Source organism: Pagrus major, chromosome 4 (assembly GCF_040436345.1).
Source record: "Pagrus major chromosome 4, Pma_NU_1.0".
Classification (NCBI taxonomy): domain Eukaryota; kingdom Metazoa; phylum Chordata; class Actinopteri; order Spariformes; family Sparidae; genus Pagrus; species Pagrus major.
The window spans coordinates 3,090,287-3,115,717 of record NC_133218.1 but is presented as its reverse complement, the minus strand read 5'-3'; the positions used below and the strand labels follow the sequence as shown (position 1 = coordinate 3,115,717).

Here is a 25,431-nt window from a genome sequence, read left to right as displayed (position 1 = left end):
TAGTTCGTTGTCCTTTTTATGAAGTGAAAAACATTGAAATTCAAATGAGTAAACAAGTGAAAGACAGCACTGTGGCACTTTGAAGGTTTATTTTATCAAGTTGAAACAACTTTTGTTTAAAAAAAAAAAAAAAGAAATTTTGGTAAAAAGCTCGAGTCCATCTCAAACAGCAGTACAACCATTACAAGTTTTAAAGGGACAGTTAACCCAAAAATCAAAAATACATATTTTTCCTCTTAACTGTAGTGCTATTTAGGGCCCGTGTTCACATAGCGGTTTTTTTTTTTCCAGGCAGAAAAGACAAAAATACAGTAAATATTATCGTCTAGGACAGGAAAAAGAGCATCGGTGACGTCACCAACGGCTTCCTGAAAGGTTGAGAGATTTCCAACTCGGAGCGGCTGTACAAAACAGGCGGAGTGCTCAGAAAAAAGACTTCTGAGATGCTCGCTCCTCATTGGGAACAATTGAAAAAAAAAAAAGCTATGTGGACACATTTGTGTAGATTGTTTGGGTGTGAATTGCCGGTTATGGAGACATCAAATATAATGGAACTAGACGGCTCTCAGCTTATGGTGCTCAAAGTGCAATACATTTGAAAAACTCAACAGCAGTGTCTCTTTTCAGGAGCCATTTTTGATTTTAGCTGTTAACTTCCCCTTTTTAAGACTGGAGTAAATAGGAAAAAGGCACATTAAGTGTACAAACTGCGAAGGGTTCAAGGATGAACCATTAATCACACCTTCCACCGGTGAGCATGTCTGTGAATACCTGATCAGACAGTTTTAGCTATGGAACGTACATCCATATTATCTATAGGTCACATAAAAAAATTTAGAAATTCAACTGTAGGCTTGAAGGGAAGAAGACTGAGCTTCAGGAAAAGATTTGCTACTTCAGATCAAGCTGAAGACTCTTCAGTCAGTAACAGCAGTGACTGAGCAGCACTCAAATCAAATCTCTTGCAGCTAATATATTGATCACAGATGGGCCGTATTGAAACATGAGCACATTGTGCTGTTTAATAACATCATTAAAACAGTTTATGGCTGTTTGAAGCATCAATTTACAGATATTACAAAACATTTTTTTCACATAACCCTCAGCAATGCAGATGGTTTGGGATCTTGGAGGCTCAAGTACATAATCAGGACATTGTTTCTAAAAGTTTAGGTTTTACAACCAGATTTTTCAATTATTTGTACAAAACTCTAGCCACCCTGATCATATTCAGGCACAAGCAGGAGTTCCAAAAAACATACATTACCAAAATATCAACTTAAGCCAAGATAAACAGGCAATTTTTCAGTTTTGTGTATCTCAGCTTTCTATGGTTACATAAAGAAGTAAACATGAACAAACAGGATGTTTGGCATTGTAAATGTAAAGGGTCAGTTTAACCAAATAACAGTTACCTCATGCTGCTGCTTCTAATGAACTGTGGCTTAAGGTAATTTTGAATTCGGACTGCAATTGAAGGAAAACTCAAGGACATCACATCCTTTACGTAGGCACAGGATTTAAAAGTAGAGGTAGCAAGATAATGTAGCAGGTGGTAAGAAGGAGAAAACTGAGATGTAAGGATTACAGCACAATTTACATCTGGGCTGAGTCTAAAATCACTCTCATTCTCCACTCAATGAATAGAAAATGGTGGTCAGTAAAAAAAAGTGCAATAAAGATTAAATAGGGAGTGATTCCAGAAACAGCCATGGCGTCTTTTGAAAAGACAACTGTGATAAATCAGCTTGGACAGAATATATAAACTGCACAATATCATAATAATGTGGAGTACCCAGGAAAATGTATAAAACCGCTTCAATGTAAGCATATAAAAACTCAAATATTTGACACTCGTCAAACATGACTAATCCAAAAAACACCTTTGAATTTGAAAGCGAGGTGTTTTTCCTAATCTTTGCATTGTTCACTTATGATGCTTGGCTGCTTCAGAGTCAGAGATTTAGCTCTTGACATGTTGTGAGATATTTCAATATCTTTGCACTTTGCCCTCGTTACTGACCGTTTTTTAAGAGTAACACAAGCAACCGGTTTAAATGTGGCCGTTTCCAGAGCTCATACTTTCTCCTGGACCGAGCTGCGGAGTATCCGGAGGCGAGACATGACTTCATCCCAGTCCAAGTAGGCGCCCTCCAGGTGTCGCAGCATGTCTGGCCTGCTAATGTAGCTCCTGCGGCCGTGCAGCAGACGCCAGTTATCAAAGGTCACCAAGTCGCCTGAAACAAATCAACACCCAAAGATCAGACTCAAGGATCTGAGCTACTTTTAAAGAGACAATAAGGAGGAATTTTAGCTGAAAATGTAGAAAAATTAGCTAAACTTACCATGCAGAGATTTCTACTCAAGTTAGCATGCTAACCAGCTAGCCCCAATCCATCCCAGTTCAAAGCTCCTGTGCTAACAGTAAACACTAACACTCCCCTGGTCCTTCAGCTTCCAGTCCAAACTGTTAGCTGCACGGCTAACTGAGCTACCTAATTAACGGTATGAATTTGACAGATGGCCAATTCTTACATATTGCACCTTTAATTTGGTTCTCTACCAAAATAGCTCATTTTAAAATTTTACTGGAAATCAGACATACAATACGATAATGGGATAAATGCTGAATATCAGTCCCAATAATCAGTCTCTCTAAAAACAAAATCTGCAGCTGACTTCTTAAAGATCAACTTAAAGCAATCTTAGCTAATGTTGGCTGGAGTTGCTAGACTGTGTAGAAGGTGTAGTTTGTAGTCCTTAAACCCGGAAATAAGGTCTGTGGTCACCACAGGCTTAAGATATTTACACTTTTTGTTCTACGATATAAAATCATCATTAAATGTCCCGCAATTTAATTCTAAAGCTCTTACGTGTCTTAAAAACGGTGGGTGCTAACAAGTGACTAAATGAGACTATGGACATTTTCAGAGACATTAATGGGGGTGATGTTTAAGTCATGCAAGCTCAATGGTCTGTTTACAGCCTAACGTTACCTTTTTACTTCTAGCGATTTAACTTACACTTCAAAAGATTAGCATGCTGAACAAGTATCATAAACTTGTGTTTGCTACAGAGCCTTTTTTCTGCAATAATCCAAAATCAAATTCATAAATCCCATAAGGCTTCTTGCTGAGGGAACCAGGCCTACAATAAAACATCGCTACACCACGCTATCAGGGATGAGCAAGTACTCCTGATGTTACCTAGATTCATGTAGTTTGATCTACCTGTACTCTAGTTAGCCTGTAATGCTAACATCTGTCCTGCATTTAGCAGATAAACAACCTGTTACACCTTTGCTCTTTTTGTGTTGTTTTTTTTGTTTTATAAATGCCCACACATCCCACTCACTACGACCTCATGCACACATCTTCAACATGTGGACAGAATGTGTCGGTCCTTGCCTAGTTACAGTTGCTAAGCTATGACTGGAAAATTGCTATTCAGGTTGAGCCACTGGTGACGTCATCACGTGTCATCCCTCTCTGTGAACGCAGGCTCTTCGCTTCAGCTTTTGAGTGCGGCAGGTTTAAAGCCTTCAGCCTTCAGACATGGTTGGATGACACGTACGGACATGTTTGTTTGTGGCATACTGAACCCTTTAAACAACCTCAAGGACGCGTCATCAGGATGGATGCTTTTTAACACGGAAGCTTGAGCTCTGCGTGCTGCTGTCTCAACGCTGTCTCCCTGCTAATGGCTCCATCCTGCTACACTCTGATGTCCTTAGTGTCTCCTACAATATCATTACTCCGTCTCTGTCACTTGACGCTGCAGACTCTTTTGCAGAGCAGTGATTATACAGAGAGGGTTACATCGGTCTTGGGTAATTTGATTTCGTCTCCAGTGACAGAGACGACACTGGCCTCTGATGTCATCGTGACATTGATGGGGACAATGATGATGTACAGCACCGTGCAGCTTTGTGCTCTGTTTACTACCAGCCTCACTGACAGTTTACTGTCTCTTGTCCCATTTTATTTTATTTTTCATCCACGTTTCATCAGTTTGGAGAGGTTCACACTGACCTGGCTCCATTCTGTAGGTGACCACGTTCTCTGGTCGGTTCATGATGTCCACATAGGCCTTCAGTGCTCTGTAGAAGGGCTGGACCCGATGTAAGGGGCAGTCCAGCACAGACTCTCTGGTGGCGTTGTTGTAGTTTATCCTCTCGACTCGACCCTCGGTATCAACGCTGGGACAAACGACAAAGAGAATTAATTAGGAACAATTCTGATAATTGATTAATCATGTAAGTCAAATATCAAACAAATGAGCCAGTCTCACCAGTCGGTTCATCTAGTGAGTCTTTTTCATTCTCAGTTATCTAGTAGGATTCAGATTTGGTGTATGAGATTTATTATGAAAATTGTGGGAAATGATCCAAAGCTGGTGCTCTTCAGATCTTGTTTTATACTACCAACAGTTCAAACTTGATTTTAGTATAATAAAAGACTATTAGAAGCTATCAAATATTTACATTAGCGAAGCTCAAACAACAGAGTCTAACACATTTTTACTAAGAAATAAAAAATGATGATCAAATCTGTTGCAGATAATTGATCTATCGATAACCTAACTGATAAATTGATCCATGAATTGATTAATTTTCAGATAACAAATTAATCGCCAACTATTTTAATAATCAGTTACTCAGATTGAGTATATTTTTAAAGAAGTGAAAATTCTCTGCTTCCAGCCTCTTTAATGTGATTGTTTTCTGGTTTCTTTACTCCTCTGTGACAGTTAACTGCATATCTTGTAGTTTTGTGAACATAACAAGACATTTGAGGACGTAATGTTTGGCTTTTCAACATTTTTCACCATTTTCTTACATTTTATAGAAAAGTTAGAGCCCAACAAATGTGGCTATGAGATATTTCATTCTAAAACAATAAATATTATTGTGCAGCTGTAACACTCTTCAGTGAAGACTTCCCACATGATTTTAGAGGCCATGTCGACTATATTTGAACTTCATATTTCTGAACAGCAGGTGGCAGTGTCTCACTTCAAATCACACACAGTCACAGGAGTGAGATGTGCCGCTGCATCTTTTTCAAATCCATGTCATTTAAATTTCTTTTTTAATCTGAACCTGCTTCACACAAGGAGTTGATGTGTTTGTATGTGTAATAATAAAAACACAACTGGTGATCTGGCGGTCCGTCTCTACTTACTCGATGATGCATTTCTTGGACTGCAGCATGAAGTCGCAGTAGTCCACCCCGGTGTCGGTGAAGTCTACACGGAGCGAGGAGAGTGTCCTGAAGGCCTCGGGGTCCTCTCTCTGTAGCTGCTCGGCCATGTGGAAGCCATCCACCACCTCGCTGTCCCCTCCTTCCACAGCCTGCTTGATGCAGTGCAGAAACTGAACCTAACACACACACACACACACGCCGCACAAATGCTCGTTTTACAACTGTGACGGCATAAAAGCTGAATGCCGGTAGTTAAAACAAACTTATAAATGCGGCACATGAATTCATAAGTGATACCATATCTGTTTAGTGCAGTTTACTTCCACTCAATAGACCGTAGAAATCAGATTTTACTCACTCCAGGTGCAAAGTGTAACGCAGGGTAGTCTGTGTGGAGACTCAGCTGTCCTGATGTGTAGGCTACATTGTTGGCCATGTATTTGTCCTGGACCTGCCATGTGTGCCTGAGGACAAAGATAACATTCATTAATAAACTCCACGTTAATAATTTAACTTTGGCTTTAGAAGATAAGCAGCAACAATTAGGCTGCGTGGAGAAAAGGCAGAGATGAGATGAACTTTGCAGGGATCCCTGAGGGAAAACTGGGCAGCTTCACAAAAATGCGTAGACTGTAGCCTCTGAAGTAGATACTTCATTGAGATGCAGCAGGAATAGAGCTCTAATGAGGTAAAGTTATCTTCCATGTTCTGTTTGCATGCCTCGTTTGGATGCCCGACTCGTAAAACAGTCGAGTTTCTCTGATGGCAGGCCTTCAGCATTAGTCTGCAGTCTCTTTACTTGCAGCACTATGAGCTCATCCGCTGGCAGTAGAACAGCTTTACGCTCCAAACCTCTGTTCTGACTGAGTGCACCAGGTAATTCCTCTGGCTTAAAAAAAAAAGCTGGAATGCTTTAAGGTTGTTTTCCTCATCTCTGTCCTGAAATAATCAGCACTGCAGTTAGTCAGAGTGATGAAGGACTAACAGACACTCTCTAAGCATTTCCATGGAACCAAAATGAATCAAAGCAACAGATAATTGACTCATGGAGACATTTTCCTAAACACTAATGTTGTAAGGTGAGAATCTGAGAGCTTCTTTCATCAAAACATCGAGCTGATTTTTTCTGATTCACTGGAAAAGGGATGTAAATAAAGGTCTTTCTATTCAATTCCTACTAACAACACTCCCTGGGCTGTGCTCCAGCTAAAATATGATCAGTGGAAAATGCAGCAGCTCAAGATTTAGTGGGGAGTCCGATTATTAAACAGTGGCTTGGCTGAGGATGACTGGAGAGAAAAGGGTGAACGTCACAGAGTCTTACCCGTAGAATGTTAGCCTGAGATAGCCAATCCTCTCAGCCAGTTTGGCCACTTGGCCTTGCTCTGCTGGAGCCCCCTTCAGGTAGACAATGCCAACGCGACGCAGGGCCAGGAGCCAGGCCAGCGCCGCCTTGTCGTCATGGAGGACTTCCTGGTAGTCAGCCGTGGGGATGCGAAGCTTGGAGTCCCAATAATAGCGCTCTACAATGAGAAAGAGGACATGGAAGAGATGTCATTTACATACAAGTGGTTGTTTCTTTTTGGCTTTTGTTTGTCTGACGAGAAATAAGCCGTGCCTGTGATGCACAAACATGAAGCTTTTCCAGCCGAGAGTCTTTGTCCTTTCCTGTAGCTGCTCTATTAAAAAAGATTCTGCACAACAAGAACACAACATCCAGTGTGTTGTGTATCATAGCAACTTTATCAGACATTGCATTCATTTTTTCTTCCTCCCTCCTACTCCCTTTCCTTTGTCTGAACCTGTGTTAGCTTCTTGTTGAGTGAGACTTGTTCATGTTCTGTTTTTATTGCACATTCACTCCATGCCACATAAATAAATCTCCACAACTGGTTTATTGGCAGGATATTGGCAGGTTTTTGCTCAGGCATAAATAATAGCCACGGATGGACACCGTTCAGAATTGCATTACCAAAGATAATTAATGTTTTCACTGAAGACACCTGCGTCGACAGTATCCGATTGTGTGGTTCAACCGATAAAAATGGGCCAGAACAATCCAGGTGCGCAGCAGCGATGAGCTATAGAGGATACACATTCCTTTATACTTTCCATCAACACACATTTCTCCCTTCAGGACGTCTTCTTTTCCGAGATGGTGTATAGAATGTCGAAAAATATGTGGAAAGGGTTGTCTGGTGTGCTAAAAACAAGTATGAACACACTACTGAATAAAACACATTATCAATGTGTAGTTTCAATTCTTCAGGTTGAAAATAAGACTAAAATTTAACAATTATCTTAAAAGTGGCTAGCAGTACGCCAGGTTTTATGTTTAATTTGTTACAGAAAGGAAACTTTTAATGTACAACTTAATTATTGGTCTTAATTTGAAAATGTTGCACTGCATGGCGCATAGTGTGCGCACTTCAAGATGAATTGCTCGCTGAGAAAAGAATCAGCCTGTCTCTGTCAGACAGACAGAAGTGGAAAAAATCCTCCCACCGCTCTCCACCCAGCTGGCTCGACTTCTTTTTCCATGCAGCCTCTCTCCAGTGACTTCCACAGAAACAGCTGCTAAGTACATTTGCGGGAGGAGGAGGAGAAGGAGGGTTTAGCTGAGGAGATTGTGTACCTGTCTGATGTTTGTGGCTCTTTTCAGCACCCACCAACATCAAAACAACTTTTCCAAGCGGCTGCATCACAAACAGATTACAAGGCTACAGCCTGCAGGAGACGGACACGCAGCAGGACGAGCTTCATGCATAATTTATCGTCCTCTAAAGTGTTGACAACATTAAAAGACAATGTGACTGTTCACTTTGAAGGCCATAAAGATTTACAGTTGCAACAGACAGACATTAACTGGTGATGAGGAATTTCAGTGAGGAACGCAGTGAGGCACAAAGCAGGCAGAGTTGCAACATCAGTCAGAAACACAGTGATCATCATGACTCGCAGACCTCCCTCCAGGCTGTTGTCACAAATAATCAGCTTCTGGCCGCACAGTTCAAAGGGTCAGGAACCCCCTGCTTGTTAAAACTTGTCAAGAGGGCGGAGGGAGACAAGGGCAGAGAATGAGAAATTGGGGCAAAGGTCAAGCCTAAATGTTACAATTACTCTTGTAAACTGGACCTGGATGTCTTCTACGTGCACCGCAGTGTTTCAGCTCCGTGGTTTAAAGGTGTCACCTGTGACAAAGAGGCCACAGCACTGGTCGCAGTGTGCATATACATCAGCTGTGCAGTCCTGGCTGCACTTCAGTTCCAGTCTCATTTTGAACACGCTCACCGCTGAGCGAGTTCACACTGTGGCGGCTGCGTCGATGAGTGAATATCTGCCTTCTCGTCATGTAATGAGCTCCTCACATGTGCTTGTTTTTAACTGGGAAGGCGAATCACAAATCTTAGATGTGAAGGATCACAAGGAAGTTCTTTTTTTTAAGTCTCCTGTCAGCTCACATTGGCCACCGATTTAAAAAAAGGTTATTTAAAACAAGACTCCAGTTCATATGATATGAATGTGAGGCATCCTTATGTTTGATTGGAAGACTAAAGTTTTGTGGTCTTGTCGGTTGTTTAAATGTTCTGATTGTGATTGTTTGCATCTATTCTGCCATGTTTTAAACAGGTCACCTTTCAATTACACTGCATCGTGTTCCATCTGATTTGACATTTTGTCTGTCCTCAAATGCTTCTTATATATAATTCATTAGTATTTGTAACCCAGTGATGTAATACATGTCAATAAACACTATGAAAGGGGTCAGTCTGATGTTATTTTTTTGTGTACTTATTCTCCTGAATCTGAAGCCCACCTCATCTTTATATGAGTTTCAGCTCCTTGTTTACGTGTCTGGTACACAACTTTACTGTTCTGGTTCCCTCTCAGTGCTCTCACAAGCCCATTTTACAGTGTCAATGTTCAAGGTTGGACTGTTGCACCTCTCTTCCTCCTACAGGTACAAAGGCAGAATGGAGCATTATTGTTGTTTCACGTCTGAGCCGGCAGTGGAGGGTGTAACAGCGGCGAGTAGACTTATGTGTAAAAACAGTGAACCAGTGAGCCGGCAGGATGGAAGAGGAGTGTGACAATTTTATGACATGTTATGTGTTTGACCCTGAACCAAGACAGAACATCCTGAAGTGTATAGAGGACCAGATGAGCTGGCATGTAACAGGAATGGTGAAGGATTGTTAGTGCTGTGTTATGCCACCTCTTTAGTGTTTTCCCCTCCTCCATACACCTTGGACGCAGGTGTTGTTGGCCCAGAAACCTTTACTGTGCTTATGCCATTGTTTAGACAGCGCTGTCCAACACATGTAAAACATCTAACTTGACTGCTGTCACTGTTCTGTTACACTTCCTGCCTCTTTTGCTTGCAGTATGCCAGCATGCTATCTGACAATCACACACTGGGGCGGCATTATATTGTCATTGTTTGGTTGGATGTAAAACAAACAAAGGCTGTGTAAAGAGGAGTCTGTTGTGGTGGTATTGAGTTATCGCTGTGTAAAACGGGGTATAGCATTGTTTAAGTTAGCGAAAGGTCGCCGTTTTCATCTAACAAGTTCTGAGAAACCACTGTAAATAACATGCTCAGCACCAAGCCATAGATTTTAAATAGAACTAGATGGTGAACCATTTTTCCTCAGAAGTCAGGAGAGATTAAAGCTAAAAGAGAACCATTGTTGAACTTATAATAACAAGGTGGCTTCAAACGAATGATAATGTTGCTCTGTAGCTGCTGAATGTGAAAATAAGGAGCTGTTTGCTAATTTTACCAAGATGATGATATGTTAATGTGTTGTTTACAGATCGTTTCTGCTGCCCCCAAGTGGCTCAACAAAATCAGTAATTGCAATTTGCTAAATTGTGTAAAATCACTGCAGTCCTCACAGGAAGGACTGTGCTAGCATCTGCTTGAAGGGACACTGTCAGACACTGACAGTCTGACAAGATAGTATATGTGCATAATCCCCTCTCCTGTTTCCCCCCTCGGTCGTGGTCTGCTACAGTGGCTTTTCCAGATGAGGAAACCTGAAGCCGCGGCTCCTGTGGCTGTCAGGCAGCTCATGGCAGTTTGGCTCTCCCCTCACTGTGCTCTGTTTAAGCTCAGAGGGCTGCGTCACTCTCCTCTGCAGCTGGGAACGCCTTCAAAGCTCTGTTTGAATCACTGCAGTTATCCGCAGAGCTTTTGTTTTGACTTGGTTAAGTTTTATCACAGAGCTCAGATCAGCTCACTTCAATGGGCCGTCTGTGGAATGCACAGCGGAGGGCTCAGAACCAGATGGGCACAAACAACCTTTAGAAAGAATAAGCCTGATAGATAAGAATCAAGCTGTTGTTCATACTAACAGAACGTTTTAGAGATTTTATTGAAATCAGATAAAATAAGATTGCCTTATTTCATCTGCAGTTTGATCCCCAAATATCCCATTTATTTGATCTTAGTGATATGTCAGTATTAATAAAGCCAGCGGTGGACTGTTGATTTCATGCTATTTTATATTTCTTCTCCACTACGATTCAGAGAAAAATACTACAAATATTACAAATTAGGGTTTTTATAGAAAAAAAACATATGGTGATCATATAAAATCTGATGCATTTTCATAGATTAAACAGCCAAACATTACTATACTATACTATACTATACTAAAAGCCCATTAATGCAACACCCACAGAGAGCCATTGTCCTGCATTAAAAATACTTTTGATACATTAAAATAAGGTCTGCTGATATTATTTATGTAATTTCTAGAGCAACAGTTTCAACATGTAGTTTTTACTTTACATTCTCAAGATCGACGCTCTCACTACTCGGGAACAATTCAAGACAGTGATCTCAAAAACACTTCACCAGCAGTTGTTTTCACTGAGTATTGCTCTTTAGAAATATTTTTCAAAACCGCAAATTTTTGTGAATTTCAACATCAGTGCAAAAGAGCAAAACCTCCATGATTTTGGAGGCTCAAATAAAGTTTTGAATTAAACTGAATTATTTGTAACAGTATTTTTAAAATGCAGTTTTGCTACCTTACTAAAGTAAAAGATCTGCATACTTCTTCCATCACCAAATAAAGTATGATTTGACGGACTTCCTCTTTAATCACAGTAAGTAATAAATCATTAACATTGTTCCATCTCTGTTAATTGATGTGTAAGTGAAAACAGACCAGCTCTAATTCAAAACAGATTTTCACCCCCAACTCAGCTTGTAAACTGCTGCAAGTACAAAATCTGCTAAATGATTAATGATAAGTGTTTTTGAGAAGACATAGCACCCATTACACAACCACACTGCCAGCACGTGTATTCATTTGTTATTATTAAATAAGCATGACAACTCCGAGCAACTCAGTTTTTTGTGTTTTTAAGAGGAACAGCACCAAATTTGTTTTTCCTTTCACAGCTAAAAAAAGCATTTGCCAAAAATATTTATTTCGAGCCTTTTTGTTTCTTCTTGGAGACAATGTACTCTATTGAAGTAAATAAACAGAGCGGCAAAGCCTTACGTCTCTAGTCTGTGTAGGCCTTCATTAGGGTTTAACCTTTTTAGAAGTTTCAAAATAATCCTTTTCCTACCAGACCCAGTCCAGACATTTGACAAATAAAAAAGAAACTGTGTCTCCAGTTATATTCCAGTCAATAATTAGCATGCATGTTTGAGTTTTCACAGTCTATATAATGTGTGTCTGTATTTCAATGGAGCTCCATGAAACACACTCCACCCTCCACTAATTGGACAAAAACACCTTTATCTGTGAAACACGCCTGGAAGACAGCGCAGCCAACCTCTGCATTCCCAGTTTGGAGGAGACAGAGCGAGCAGTGTTTCCTCACTGGAGAGCAGCAGACCGTCCAAACATGAATCCAAACTCGAACTCTTTTCACCATCAGCAAGTTCAGGCTCACAAAATTCAAATGAGTCCTGAAGTAATTTGTCAAATTACGTCCTTTTTTTGCCAACTTATGCTCAATGCTTTCGGTATTATTTGAAGTGCCAAGCAGGAGGTTTGGTTGCCAGAAAAGTGAAAAATCCAATCATTATAATCATCCAGCTTTTCATGCAGTCTGATGTAAAGGTGTTAACATTTCAAAAGGGATGACAAAGGAAAGGGATTTAACCTAAATATAATTGATCCGTGAAGGAATTACAGGAACACACAGTGAATAAATAAACTGTGTGGGTGAAAATTAGTGAAATTAGCTAAAAAGGAACCACAACTTCTGTTGAAAGAGACATCCTACATGTGGGGGATTTGGCTGACCACCAGTGTTTTTGACAAATCTGCATTGCTAAAACCCTCAGCAGTCCATCAAAGCCCACAGCAGAATAACAAAAGCTAATTTTGACAAATGAAAACACTCAAGTCACAGTTTACAATTCAGACACCTCAAATTCTTCTCAGGTTGATAACATGGCATGCACACGTGTATGTAAGCACGTGTTTGAGAAGGGAGTTCTGCTGAGGCTGTAAAACGGCCTGAGAAGTGACGGTCAGGTTTGGAAAAGTTTTTCCATGGATGGACCTCCGCAGCTATGTTTCCAGGAGCCTTTCTATCAACTGACAAGCGATGACATCGAAGCCCAAATTCAGACCAGATGGCAAAGGAAACACCAGCCAGACAGGGAAATGACAAATCAGCTGCTACTTGGCTGAGTTATAGAATCAGTCAGTCGACTTAATGGAGGAAAGTCTAAACTCAGCTGAGTCCGTTTAGAGGAGCCTCGGACCAGTTGGTCAGGAAGTTTACTGTAACTGTCTGATTCAGATGGAACACTAATTGATGTAAACTGTAGGTTTTTAAAACAGGAAATGAGAGCACAAGAAAATCCACAGTGGCACAAGACATACAGCAAACTACTGACAACGAACTCCTCCTCTATAGCACCTACATCTATATGGGTATGTGCAGTTAAGCTACAATTACTTAATTTCAATCAATAAATAACATTTGTTTCTTGAATGTGTGGATTAGCTGAGATCAACTGAGAGTAAAGCACAAGATCCTTGTGACCTTGTAGGCTATGTGGATATAGAGACTATAATTTTAGCTCAACAGTTTGGAGCATGAGAGCTAAAAGCTGCTGCACAAATTGTTCTTTTTTTCTTCTTGCAATTCAAAACAATTTAGAGGCTTGTTCAAAAATACTTTTCTCCAAAGACTTTTAGTAAAATCTGTCCAAAAACAAGCAACAAGATCACAGCCTTTAAAACGGGTCCAATATTTGCTCTTCTTCTGGTCCTACAGAGCACCCAGGCAGCAGATCAACTTTAACAGATTTATGGCATTTATACTTGACGAGATAGATGCATTGCCCAAGTCAAGCCTGCTAAATATCGTCTGACTGTATTGGTATCTAAACGTATTAGCAAGTACCACGAACAGTGCCACTACAGCCTAATAAAAAAGTTCACACTGCTTGGGAATATTTTCCATGGCCTTTCTCAGACTTTTGAAAGCTTCACAGAGACTTTGATAATGCGACAAAAAGACTGGTTAAGACCAGATAGTTGAGGTAAAGATGTGGTAAGGTGCCAGGGAATTTTTGACGCACAATCTACAGCTTGAGGTTAGATATTGTTCACAGATCTGGCTGTGACTCATAACTAGGGACGTTTTCTGGCAGGCCAGAGGAGGAGAGGGACAGCTGCTACATTGAGAGAAATCTCATCGCGCCTTTAGTGTCATCATTTCCTGTCAATCACACTCTTGAGAAAAACAATAAATTTCACTAAATTTGTCCAGCAGACTCCTTTCTACGTCTCCTAATCTTCTAAATACTTGCAGTGCATTTTTTATGACCGTGTAGTGAATAGCTATATGCTGTGAGCTTTACTTAGCTTTTACTTACAGCAAATTGAAACCTAGGTGAGCACAGTCATGTTGTAGTAAAGTGTGCTCTTTTTGATTTAAGAAATTGAAGCTTTTGTATTTTTCAAGTGTGTTCTGGTATACTTACGTCATTTTAAATATCTGAGTACATAGTATTACTTTTTAGTGTCTTATGGTACAATCCCTTGGACTAAACTGTGTTGTAAGGTAAAATGGATTGTAAAATTCCTGAAGAATCAAGGTTCTTGGTTCTTATATGGTGTATTGTTCAGTTTTACTGATGATCAATGCAAGTGTCAAGGATACAATCTCCAAGACTGAGACTAAATAAATTTTTGAAATTAAATCCCAATTCTAACTCGGTGCCATACATTATAAGAACAATAAAATAACCTTCATACAGACCAATGCACCTTCATCGTTAATCAGAAACAGGGAGCTGAACATAGGTGTTGATTTCCATTCTTTAGGGTCAACTCCTCTCATCCTGCTATGAGAAAATAAAATTATCAATCAACTGGAGGAACAAGGGGAACAAAAACTATTCATAACAATGATTATAGTAAAGGGGCGAAAATCTTTAAGCTCTTTTGTCAAACTACCATTCAGCCACTGTTGCTTGATGTGTAAAACCATATCAAACTTAGACCTGCAGAGCAGAAAATAATATGACAGGGAGGTTAGCCAAAGAAAGCCAAGCAGTGGCACTTATTTCAATAAGCACACTTAATCTGAGTGGTCAAAGCAAATGACTCAAAAATGACATGCTATTACGCTTTGTTGAGGGTGAGCAATAGAAACAGATTTCTGAATTAGCAAATGCTCTTAAAGGCATCTGGGAAAGACGACAGACTCCTTTTACAAACTACCAGTGTAAGTTACTGACTACGTGTGAGAGAAAACGGTCAGAAAACCATGCGTTTGGGCATATTTTTACATTTCGAAAAGGATCCATTTAACCTGTTTCACATCCGCCTTTTAAATACCAGTGACGTGAAATTAGTCATGATTCCTACCTCGACTAAACAAACATGACAAGCGCAAAATGGGAGGCCTGAGACGATGACATGGTTCAAATATTAAAAGCATCTGGCAGCCGTTTGAGTAAATCACTGACAGATTTATCGGTGAAAAGAAGAGTCACTGCTGATAAGGCTGTGAGTGACATAAGCTTCTGGTGTTCCCGAGAGCAATTCGACATCATCACTCTCCTCCGAGTGACGTGAAAGGCTCAAAGTGCACATGCAAGTGAGGAAACGGCACGTGTGAATACCAAAGGTTGAATCTTTGAATGACATGTAACACTTGTGTTGTAGCTTACAGAGACAACAAACCTGACAGCACATACTAGTTGGTTACATTTTTGACGAAAGCTGCCCACTGCTCAGTGGACCATAAAGAAAGCAAACATGTAACAAACATGGTAAAATTCCAAAGCGGACCATAAAACACAGCAAAAAACTAAAATATAGTGTTCTAACAATAACGGTATATTGGGATGTTAAGAAATGTAATGAGAAAATGTCTGTGTTAACTCCTCAGGGTTGGACACCAGGCAGTTTGAGTTCAAATTCCTGGTTACACATGCCTACAGGCTCAGGGATTTGTTCGTTCCCAAGGAAGGAAATACTGACAACGGTGTGCTTGTGTTTGCTAAGAACATGCAGATCTTTTCTTTCTCTTGACCCTCACTCTAAATCGGTTTTCCATATGGCAGCGACAGAAGGGGGTCTGAATGAGGCTCACATTTATACAGACGGCAGCTTTTCAGAGGGTCCGCTGCCTTAGCATGTTTCACATGCAGACGTTCTGTGCCTCGGTTCAGTTTTGTCTGGAGTAGATGTGCGAGGACAATAAACTGGTGATGCTGATAAATCACATGTGCCTCCAATATGCTACAGTCGACATTTGAAGATAAAGTTTTACCTGAAGAACTGACAGGACAGTTACGATGCATGGAGGGTCATTAAAAGGAAGATTAACTGTCTGAGAATGATAGTTAATAGTAACCTTGAACATTTGCCTAGAAAATATTCTATAATGTGTGAGAAACACAAATTTAGTGCTGCATCTAATGATTTTTTTTAATTGTTGATTAATCTGTTGGTTATTCTCTAGATTAGACGATTTGTTGTTAGTCAGAAAATGGGGGAAAATGTCGATCAGTGTTTCCTAAAGCCCAGGATGACGTCCTCAAATGTCTTGTTTTGTCCACAATTCAAAGACTTCAACTTACTGTCACAGACGAGGAAAGAAACCAGAAAATATTCAAATTTAAAAAGACTGACTCAGAAAATTGTTTTTTTATGATTAAATAAATATTCAAACTGATTAATAGATTATCAAAAAAGTTGTGGGGATTCATTTAAAAGTAGACAACTACACGATTAATCATTGCAGCACTACACAAATTAAACACATTCTAGTTGATTTCCCTATTTAAAACTGTAAAGTAAACATGTTAAAAGCTGTTATTTCTAAGTGTCCTTGAATGATACGAGTTCTCCCTCCAATAATAACTACTGCTGCTCCTGCTGCTGCTGCTGCTGAACTACATACTGTGGTTTGAGTTGCACAACTCCATAGAAACGGTAAAAGCAGAAGAAAAAAACATTACTTCAGACATAAGAACAGGAGGTATAGTACAGGCAGAATAATATCCCCAGAGCTCCAATTTTCATATTGACCTCACAGTGTCCCGAGTGTGCTTAACTTTCACTGTTGAGAACACTTTAACAGGCAAACGTGGGCCTGTAAAATCTAGGTGCACTGCATGAAAAAGGAAACAGAAATTCAAACTGTGGACTACGCTTCAGTGAGTTAACTTCATGGAGAAGTAAGGAGTGACAATGTGAGCAAAATACTCGGAGGTGAACGCTACCTTTCCCGATTTTTTCCGGTGCAAAAGAATTTCAGGCTGGTGCTCATGAGGAAATAATTAAACCCAGAGTGTGAGTGTGTGCGTGCACGTCATCTTGTATTGTATTTTGGTGTATGAGCTTAGCAGTATCTTCCAGGAGCGCTCCTGGCTCTGTGCTGAGAACGGCTGAAAAGAATCTCCATTACAAAAAAGCCTATCTGTCTGTAAATTGCTATGAGGGGGATCTGTTTACACTTCAACATGAATGGAGGAGCTCTGCAACACCGCACACACACGACCTTAATCAGTGTGGAACAGAGCAGGAGCCGCTCAGCCCTGTGGGTCCTTCAGGACCACGTGCGTGTACACAAACCGACTTCAGTCCATCCCCCGCTCCACTGAAACGCCGCTACCTTGTTCCATAGCTAAACTTTCTCCTCTGCTGTCTGGCAGGCTGTAAAGTGTATTGGGCCATTGTAAATGTACTGTAAAATGACTTCTCTTTCCAGTCTGTAGAAAATCCTACTTCCTTAACAACCCTGTTATGTTACTGAGAAAAAAAATTGTGTGGAAAGAAGAGTTTAAATCAGGGGCATCTTTTTTCTTCAGGAGTGGTTAGTGGAGAAAGTTCACTAATTTTTATTATAACAGCTACACACACACATCAGAGCGCAGCTTCTTGATTAAATGTTGATTATGAACAAGCCTTTTGTCCAATACCACTCAATTCCTGCTGTTCCCACATGCCAAGTGTTAACCTAATACATTTACATTTAGGGCATTTAGCAGACACTTTTGTCCAAAGCCACTTACGATAAGTACACTTGTCACAAGAAAGAAACCACAACATATCACCGTCGATAGAGTAAGAATGAAAAAATAGAAACAATTTTCAAGCCCTCATCTGTCCTTTGTGAGGAAAGACCGGATCCTGCGGATAATGTAGAGGGCAAATCTGCAGGATCGGGTCACAGCAGTGAGGTTGGGGGTGCAGGATAGTCTGTTGTTGAGGATTACAGCCAGGTTCCTCGTAGTCGATGAAGGCGATACTGTGACATCCTTGACAGTGACCGACTGTCACTGTAAAATTACATTCAAAATAATAATAATAATAATTAAGACAATTTTTTTCAGATTATTTTAATTAACAATTATTTTATTATATTATATTAACAATTATTTTAAAAGTAGGAAAAAAAGATAAGAGAACTAGAGAAATGATGACTGAAAAAAGTCCATAAACCTCTGGAGTGCATAAATCACAAATTTCACTTTTTGTCATTTTACACTAATGTCAGGGTGAAACTAATTTCAGCTGAGTACTCTGTTGACTCTCTCTTTCATGAACCAACAATGGGAATTAGGAAGCAAAGAACTAGACATCAAAACAAAAAAATCATACAACTGAAGACTGAAATGACTGTTTATCTGTAGAACTGCTAAAGCAGAAGCACTTTCAGTTTTATTTTTTATTCTGACTTTAAAACAGACATTAAATGTCATGCTGGAATGTACACAATTACGCACTCTCAATTGTGGTTACAGCAATGGGAAAATATGAAAATTAGATCCTCTTGTTTTCTGTAATAAATCACAGTGAATGTGGTCACAGTGAGGAAACTGTCATCCATGTCGAGCTTCATCGGGTCTGACGGTTTGTTATTCACGTACAAACAGGTACAAACAGTACAACACTCGCTGCTTGGCAAGCAGACAAATTTCTGTTCGAAGATACAACTTTGAAAATGCAGTAATTCATGACAGTGTTTTGTTCATGCTGTTATTTTTTAGGAAGGCTGTGTTGTGATTCATGGCCTTCTTTCAAATACATCTCTTTAAACATTACATCAACTACAGGGTAATCAATTAGAAAGTGATCACACCAGTATGGTTCAGTCAGTACTGGCCTTTCATTACAGCAGTTTGTATGAACTATGAAAATCATTATTTTTTTTTATCTTATCGGTACTACCAAAATGACTTAATTTGTGCATGCATTCAGTTTATACATCTGGGAGGAGATGAGCACGTTGTAGTTTTCAAGTACATCAGAAAGACTCTGCATAAAAAGCCTCTGACACACAATAAAGTGACCATTGGAATGTATTTTTTAAGTACCCTGAATTCAAACTAATGCAGTTCACCACAACAGTCCTGTAATAAATCCTCCATGTGTGAAGTGTTTAATGTTCAGTTGAAACTGTTTCAGAGAGGGGTTTGACTCACTTTGGAAGCTGTAGTTTGTAGTGCTGTTAAACTGTATTTTATTATATTGAGAGGTGTTTCTGTTATTTAGGCTTCCCTAATGATATAAATGAGGTGGACAAATAAATACAAACACCCGTCTATAACACAATACAACAGCACCTCAACCTCGTCCTGCAAAAATGAATCACCTCTCTAAAACACTTTCAACAAAAACGTATATTAAAGACGAATTAAATTTAAATTAGAAAAGGTGGACTCACTGTTGAGGAAAAGTTCCTCCTGCATTGCTTGTCTGGCAGCAGGAGAGAAACAGCGTTTCTTCAGCCACTCTGCGTCAAACACACTGGTGTGTTGGTCCGGCCACACAATGGACACCTGTGGAGAGACAAAAGGCTTATTGATCCCAAAACTGGTCGAGACATTTTAGCTCTTTTTTTCTCTCCATGTTTCCACCTCTTAATATTTTGTAATTATGAGCCATCAAATGAAAGTGCACCATCTCTTTCAAGTTAAGAGTAAATGAAAACCTTTATTGACTGGTAAATTTGAAATATTTACTGGATATGCTTTTTTTTAAAAAATACTTTAGATTTTAGATTTTCTTATTTCTCGTTTCCGGAAATAATATTCATCTGCCCCTTAGGAATACACTTTAAATATGCCCTTTGATTCATAAAACTGAGAAGGAAATGCTTTTTTCCCTTTTCAAATAAGGATTTCCAATGTTTACCATCTGCTTTTTTTTAAAAAAATCATGGAGGATTTTGGCCAGTGTGTCCTCTAATCTTTTTCTATAGCCAGAGGCAAGGATGAAATTATTTTTGTGCTATTCGAAAACACACGCTCACGACGATAAGCTTCTCTCTGTAAATCTTGGCACAGGAAACAAAAAACAATACAGTATACTTATTGAATTTGATTTCTATCAACAAAAGCAAATGGCACAAGGTAGCTTGGCAACACTGTCACGTCAAAGCAATCTGTTTATATCTGTGTCCCACTCGAGGGGCCAAACCACCTTTGTGAGCGGAGGGATGCAGGTGGTTCCTCTGGAGGACTTAAAGGTCAGGCTGAACGTGTGCCTCTGCCAAAATTAGATCGTCTTACCTCACAGTCTATCACCAGGCAGTTGCCCTCAAACAGTCAGCAAAGTGTAAATTCCATTAATAAACAAGATTCATGATACCAAAGTATAGTACGAGTTGTGTTGTTTAACACACAAAGATAAATAAAAATGCAGAGTAATAAAATAAAAAATGTAAGGGGCTTAACAGTTTCTTGAAAGTATCATACTATATATTCACCTTGTAACAATAATATCCCACTAGGTAGTGATATTGTGTAATGAAATTAAGGGTTTTCGAGGTTTTAGTTATTACAAGAGTAACGGTAAGTGAACATGAAACTTAATACATCCAAAATGTCTATTATCACCATTCAGGGGAATTTTAAAACTGAACCCAACTACAGTATTAAAGAAAGTTAACATTGAACCAGGATGTAGGCTCTGTAAAATTTACAAATCGTGACATTTATGGGGCTTTTTCACTGGCACTTTTGGCCACATCGAGTCAAACTATGCCACGCTGATTTACCTTTCCAGTACCATTCCCAAAATGGAACATTTCGTATCCGCCTGCTAGCAGGCTGCAGTGACGTCTCACAGCCAACCAGTGCCCTTCTCCCCCTAAAACAAGCTTGTATTGCAATTGCGAGACCCATGTCTGTGCAAGATACCAGAGCGCCAGGTGTTATTAAAAGTTTCTGTGCTCTCAGTACTTCTTTTGCTTCTATCTGAATCTCTAGTTTCTGTCCTGCATCCCCGTTTGTACTTTCAGATATCTGCTTTATTTTACTGTTCCATCATGTTCGCTTTCAGGTGGACGTCACATAACATTTCCTGATTTTCTGCTTCATAATAAAAGCTTCTGGATAACTTCATTGTGAAGAATTTATAGGAAATGAAACATGTTTAGCTTGCTACTCTTCAATAATCCTGTAGGGAGAAGAGTATTTACAGTCACTCCATTGACCACTACTCAAGAGAAGCAGATTATTAGTTAAAGACACACCAAGCAGTTCCCCTGTTGTTGTGGAAATGCAAATCTGAAGTGTCGAGTCAAACCAGGTCAAGCCAAGTCAGTAAATGTGTATGGAAAAGCCCCATCCATTTTGGATAATAATTCAAACATTCATCTTTTGCTTTTGTTAATATAGATCATTCATGCAGAGTTTGTGAACCTCAAAGCAGGAGTCGGATAGTAGCAGCCTACCTTGTTGTCATTGAGGACCTCCACAATGTCGACTCCTGTGTGGATATCAAGATCAGCCATCAACAGTTTCCGGGCCTGAGCTGACTCCAGGGTACACAGTGGACACTGGCAGTTGTCTCTCAGCCATGTGAATGGGTACAGACTTTGGCCTCCATCCTCCCACTCCACCTCCATCATCCTCTCCTCATCCAGGGCCCTGGCATGCCTCACTGAGTGGCGAACCAGAGGGAGGGAAGCTGACCCCAATGTCTGCTGCCCACGAAGCTGCACTGAGGTCAGACGAGAGGACAGCTGACCTGCAGACTGTAGTCCTGGTCTGCTACTAGCCCTTAGAGCCTGGTAGGCAATGGCAGAGCTGCTCCTCTGCAGGGCAGGCAGGGCGACACGTGAAAATGTACTCATCCACATTCTGAATGGTTCTCTCCAGGCAACTGCGTCTCTAGAACAGCAAGGGCCAACAACTCTGTGGAGACAGAGACAGAGAAGACTTCACTCTTTCAGCTGTAATGTTTAAAAACTAGGTGTGAATAATAAACTGAATTTTACAAGTTACCAACAGTGAGAGTCTCCTGCCAGGCTAAATTTACTTATGTCACAATTCTAAACAAATGAAGTAGTAGTATATCATGAGTATATCATGAGCCAGAGTGAGGATGCTAAAATAATGCACTGATGAGTTGAAAAGCATTGACAGCATTTTTTGCAGCTTAAATCTTAAGTCTTATCTACTTTACACCCAAATCAAAGAAGCAAAATCATGGTCCCACACAATGCCAAAATGTCTCCGAGCTTTTTCAGGGGGCTTTGGGAATTATGACTGTAGTTTATTCTGAGCCTGGGCTGCTGACAGTGTGTTGGTAAGATCTGGGCAAAGCTGCACAGCAAAACAGCAGCATAATTTGAAGAAACACAACAAAAGGTGCACTGTAGTCCAAAATCCTGCACTAGTTGAGCTGTTTTCTTGTTGCAGCCACAAAATTATTTAAAGTGAATCTCTCGCCAAAATGCAACCTAGGCTTTTTTTGTGAAGGAACCCGAGTCAAACATTCGTGTAAAAGCATAATTACGACGAAAAAGCCCCTTTTAAGATTTACCGTATTTTTGTTTTTGGATCAAAATAATTTTCAATTGCGTGCTAGGGGCAACATTACGGTAGCATCAAAATCGCTATTTTTGACTTAAGATTTTTTTGATTTAAGACTCGACACAACATGAAACTTTGCTCGTAGTATCACCAGGGTCTCTACACATGAACACGAGCATTGAGAACATTGTTTGTGTACACAGAGTTCAGTAAAAAGAAGGTTTTTGAACAACTCATGCTAGCAGTAGCTTGCTCCGAAAACGAAAATATGGTAAATCTTAAAAGTGGCTTTTTTGTCGTAATTATGCTTTTACACGAAGGTTTGACTCGGGTTCCTTCACAAAATAAGACTAGGTTGCATTTTGGCAAGAGTTTCACTTTAACTAGGGTTTCAATTAACCATTATGTTCCTCGCTGATTAATCAGAAAACATGAAATTGAAAAGTTCCATACAATTCCCTAAGCAATTTCCTCAGCCCATAGTGATGCACTGGAATCACTGCATCAGTCCAAAATTCAAAGATATCATTCAATTTACTATCACTTTAAGACCAGGAAACATTTAAACCTGTTAACAAAAATGTCAATCAGTCATCAAGATGTGGCTGGTTAGTTGAAAACTTAGTTGAAAGCCAAAAAGTTAGGGCTCCACGATATTGTAACAATAAATTTAAAAAAAATCATGTAGCAATTATTTTGACAGATATAACAATACTGATATGATTCAAGGTTGTAGGAATGATCATTTTTGCTTGATAACTTTGGATTCCTATGGAACTGAAAGGATATGAATCCTCAGTGATCTATATTACTGAGCATGGCTACTTTTTCATCATTTAAATTCCCCTTTTATTCAGAAAGTTCTTCCAATAATCAGACTACAGCAGTCTACAAAATAAAAGCTGCATCTTTACAAAGACAAAACATTTATCCATCTGCAGTGCCTTGCATGTTTGTTGTAGTATATAGTACATATATATTGTACAATAGTATTGTTTTCACATGGCAGCTTTAAGATAAGGCACCTATTGACTCTGCTGCACACACCTCTCTCAGAGTTGGACCGCAGAGTTGAAAGCGCCTCCTCAGATCTTGGCTGATTAGCAGTTATTATTTATGGCTGCAGATGTTAGCTTCAAGTGAAATAATCCAGCTGAGGCCGGACAATCAACAATCAACATGAGCTGCAGACCCTCAATTATGCTCTGTCTCTGCATCAGTGCAGAATCCTTCACGTCTGCATCACGATGCATCGTATAATCGAGAAATTTCCACAGCTTTTAGTACCCATCTACAGAGCATCAGCGACATCGGTGGAGTGAGACATCAGCAGAGTCCAAAGGTCCAAACACCCACACCAGCCACAGTCTGTTCACCCTGCTGCCAACTGGCAAAACATACAGAAGTATCCGCTACCTTACCACAACACTACAGAGCAACTTCTTTCCCCAGGCTGTGACACTCCTGATCCTCAACACACCATGAAACAGATGTAGCAGGAAACACCCTCTAACATTATTTAATTTTGAAACCCTTGTTTAAAAACTGACAAATAAATTGACCTTGTACCTTGTTTATTGCACTTTGCCATATTGTGATTTCAATAAATTGTGCAGCCCTACAAAAAATAATCAATGCAGCTCCCATTAGTGCCAACAACAGTGAGATCAAACACAAGTTGATTGAGTGACTGACACCATAAAGGCTTTTGTGTTGAGTTTTAATCCAGCACCTGCTCTCTCTCTTCCTCTTTGATTAAGTTTGTTTGCTTAGCTAGGCTACTTGTAGACATACGCCTCCACTTTCTCTTGTTTTCTTAAACTACCTGGACAGTTTATTCAGGCTGTGACATCTCTAGCAGCGGCAGGGTCTGAGTTTGTTTAGCTCACAACATACGTCCATTGATCACACCAAAGCAGCGTGTGAGTCTAAGCTAGCTACCGGTGCTGTTGCTTAGTGTAGCTCACTTCCGTCGCACATGACAACAGGTCCATCCAGTATGTCGGCTAGCTTTGAAAACTAAGCTAGCTGGTTAAAAACGCACCGTTAGTCTCTGCTCGTCGTGTTTACATCCTGCTCTCACTTTCAAAGCCAACAGAGAAGCTACCAGTCAAACCTTTCTCACAGCTTTTTTTAAAAAAGGTTTATGTTTATTTTTATAAAAAGTTTTCCACCAGCAGACCTTACCTGTAGCCGCTGATACGCTGCCGTCGGTTCCTCGTCCCCCTCGGCGGCGTCAACACAAACACCGGCTGTCAGACAGCGAGAGAGGAAGTAGGTGAAAGGTCGACGGGAGGCTGGACTCGATGACATAATCCCTGTGAGTGCATGACCGTTGCCCTACTTTTCAGTCTGATACCGAGTCCTGAGCCAACACGATTGTGTTTTATTAAACAAAGTGTGGTAGCCCCACCCTGACAAGAGAGGTTTCTCCTCTTTTAATTGCTGTTGATAGAGAGGGCAGTGGCTGCTCAACCACAAACAGTCCAGGGGGAACAATGGTTTTGTGGGGCTCCTTTTTAAATGAGTAATTTAACAACAGTCCGTGCTGAAGCCCTGTGAGACTGTGAGCACAGGGTGGTTTGAGCTAAATACTAACACCATGAGGATGCTAACCTGCAGAGGTTCAGCAGCCAGAATGTTTCAGGATAGGACTTAACACTGACTTTGGTCTTTCACAGTAATCCTAACTCTCAAACTCTCTTTTTATGCTGTAGGTTATCATTGTGGAGTCAATGTTGATGTCAAAATATAATGGCCATACAATAATGCTTTCGGAAATTGAATGCAATATTTGTTATTATTTTCTGGCATTTTATCAACCAAACAACTGCTCCATTAGTCAAGAAACTCATCGACACATTGGCCAACAATAAAAGGAATTATATCCGATGAGAGTTTTTTCTGTGTTCAGTCATACCTTGTTCAGAATAATACCTACGTCCTTTGCAGGTTCAG

The 25,431-nt window shown here is 40.0% G+C and overlaps 1 protein-coding gene across 1 annotated transcript; it reads right to left on the bottom strand.

Annotated features, from left to right (window-relative positions):
- Positions 1 to 70: 70 nt before the first annotated feature.
- On the bottom strand, positions 71 to 24,736 carry bbox1 (butyrobetaine (gamma), 2-oxoglutarate dioxygenase (gamma-butyrobetaine hydroxylase) 1). The gene is made up of 8 exons (XM_073464125.1): positions 24,661 to 24,736; positions 21,390 to 21,852; positions 19,377 to 19,491; positions 6,529 to 6,727; positions 5,563 to 5,668; positions 5,184 to 5,380; positions 4,032 to 4,198; positions 71 to 2,237 (listed from the first exon to the last, which is right to left on the bottom strand). Exons 2-8 carry the CDS (start codon positions 21,795 to 21,797, stop codon positions 2,077 to 2,079), a joined length of 1,353 nt encoding a protein of 450 aa, XP_073320226.1. The 5' UTR covers positions 21,798 to 21,852; positions 24,661 to 24,736; the 3' UTR covers positions 71 to 2,076.
- Between the last annotated feature and the right edge of the window lie 695 nt (positions 24,737 to 25,431).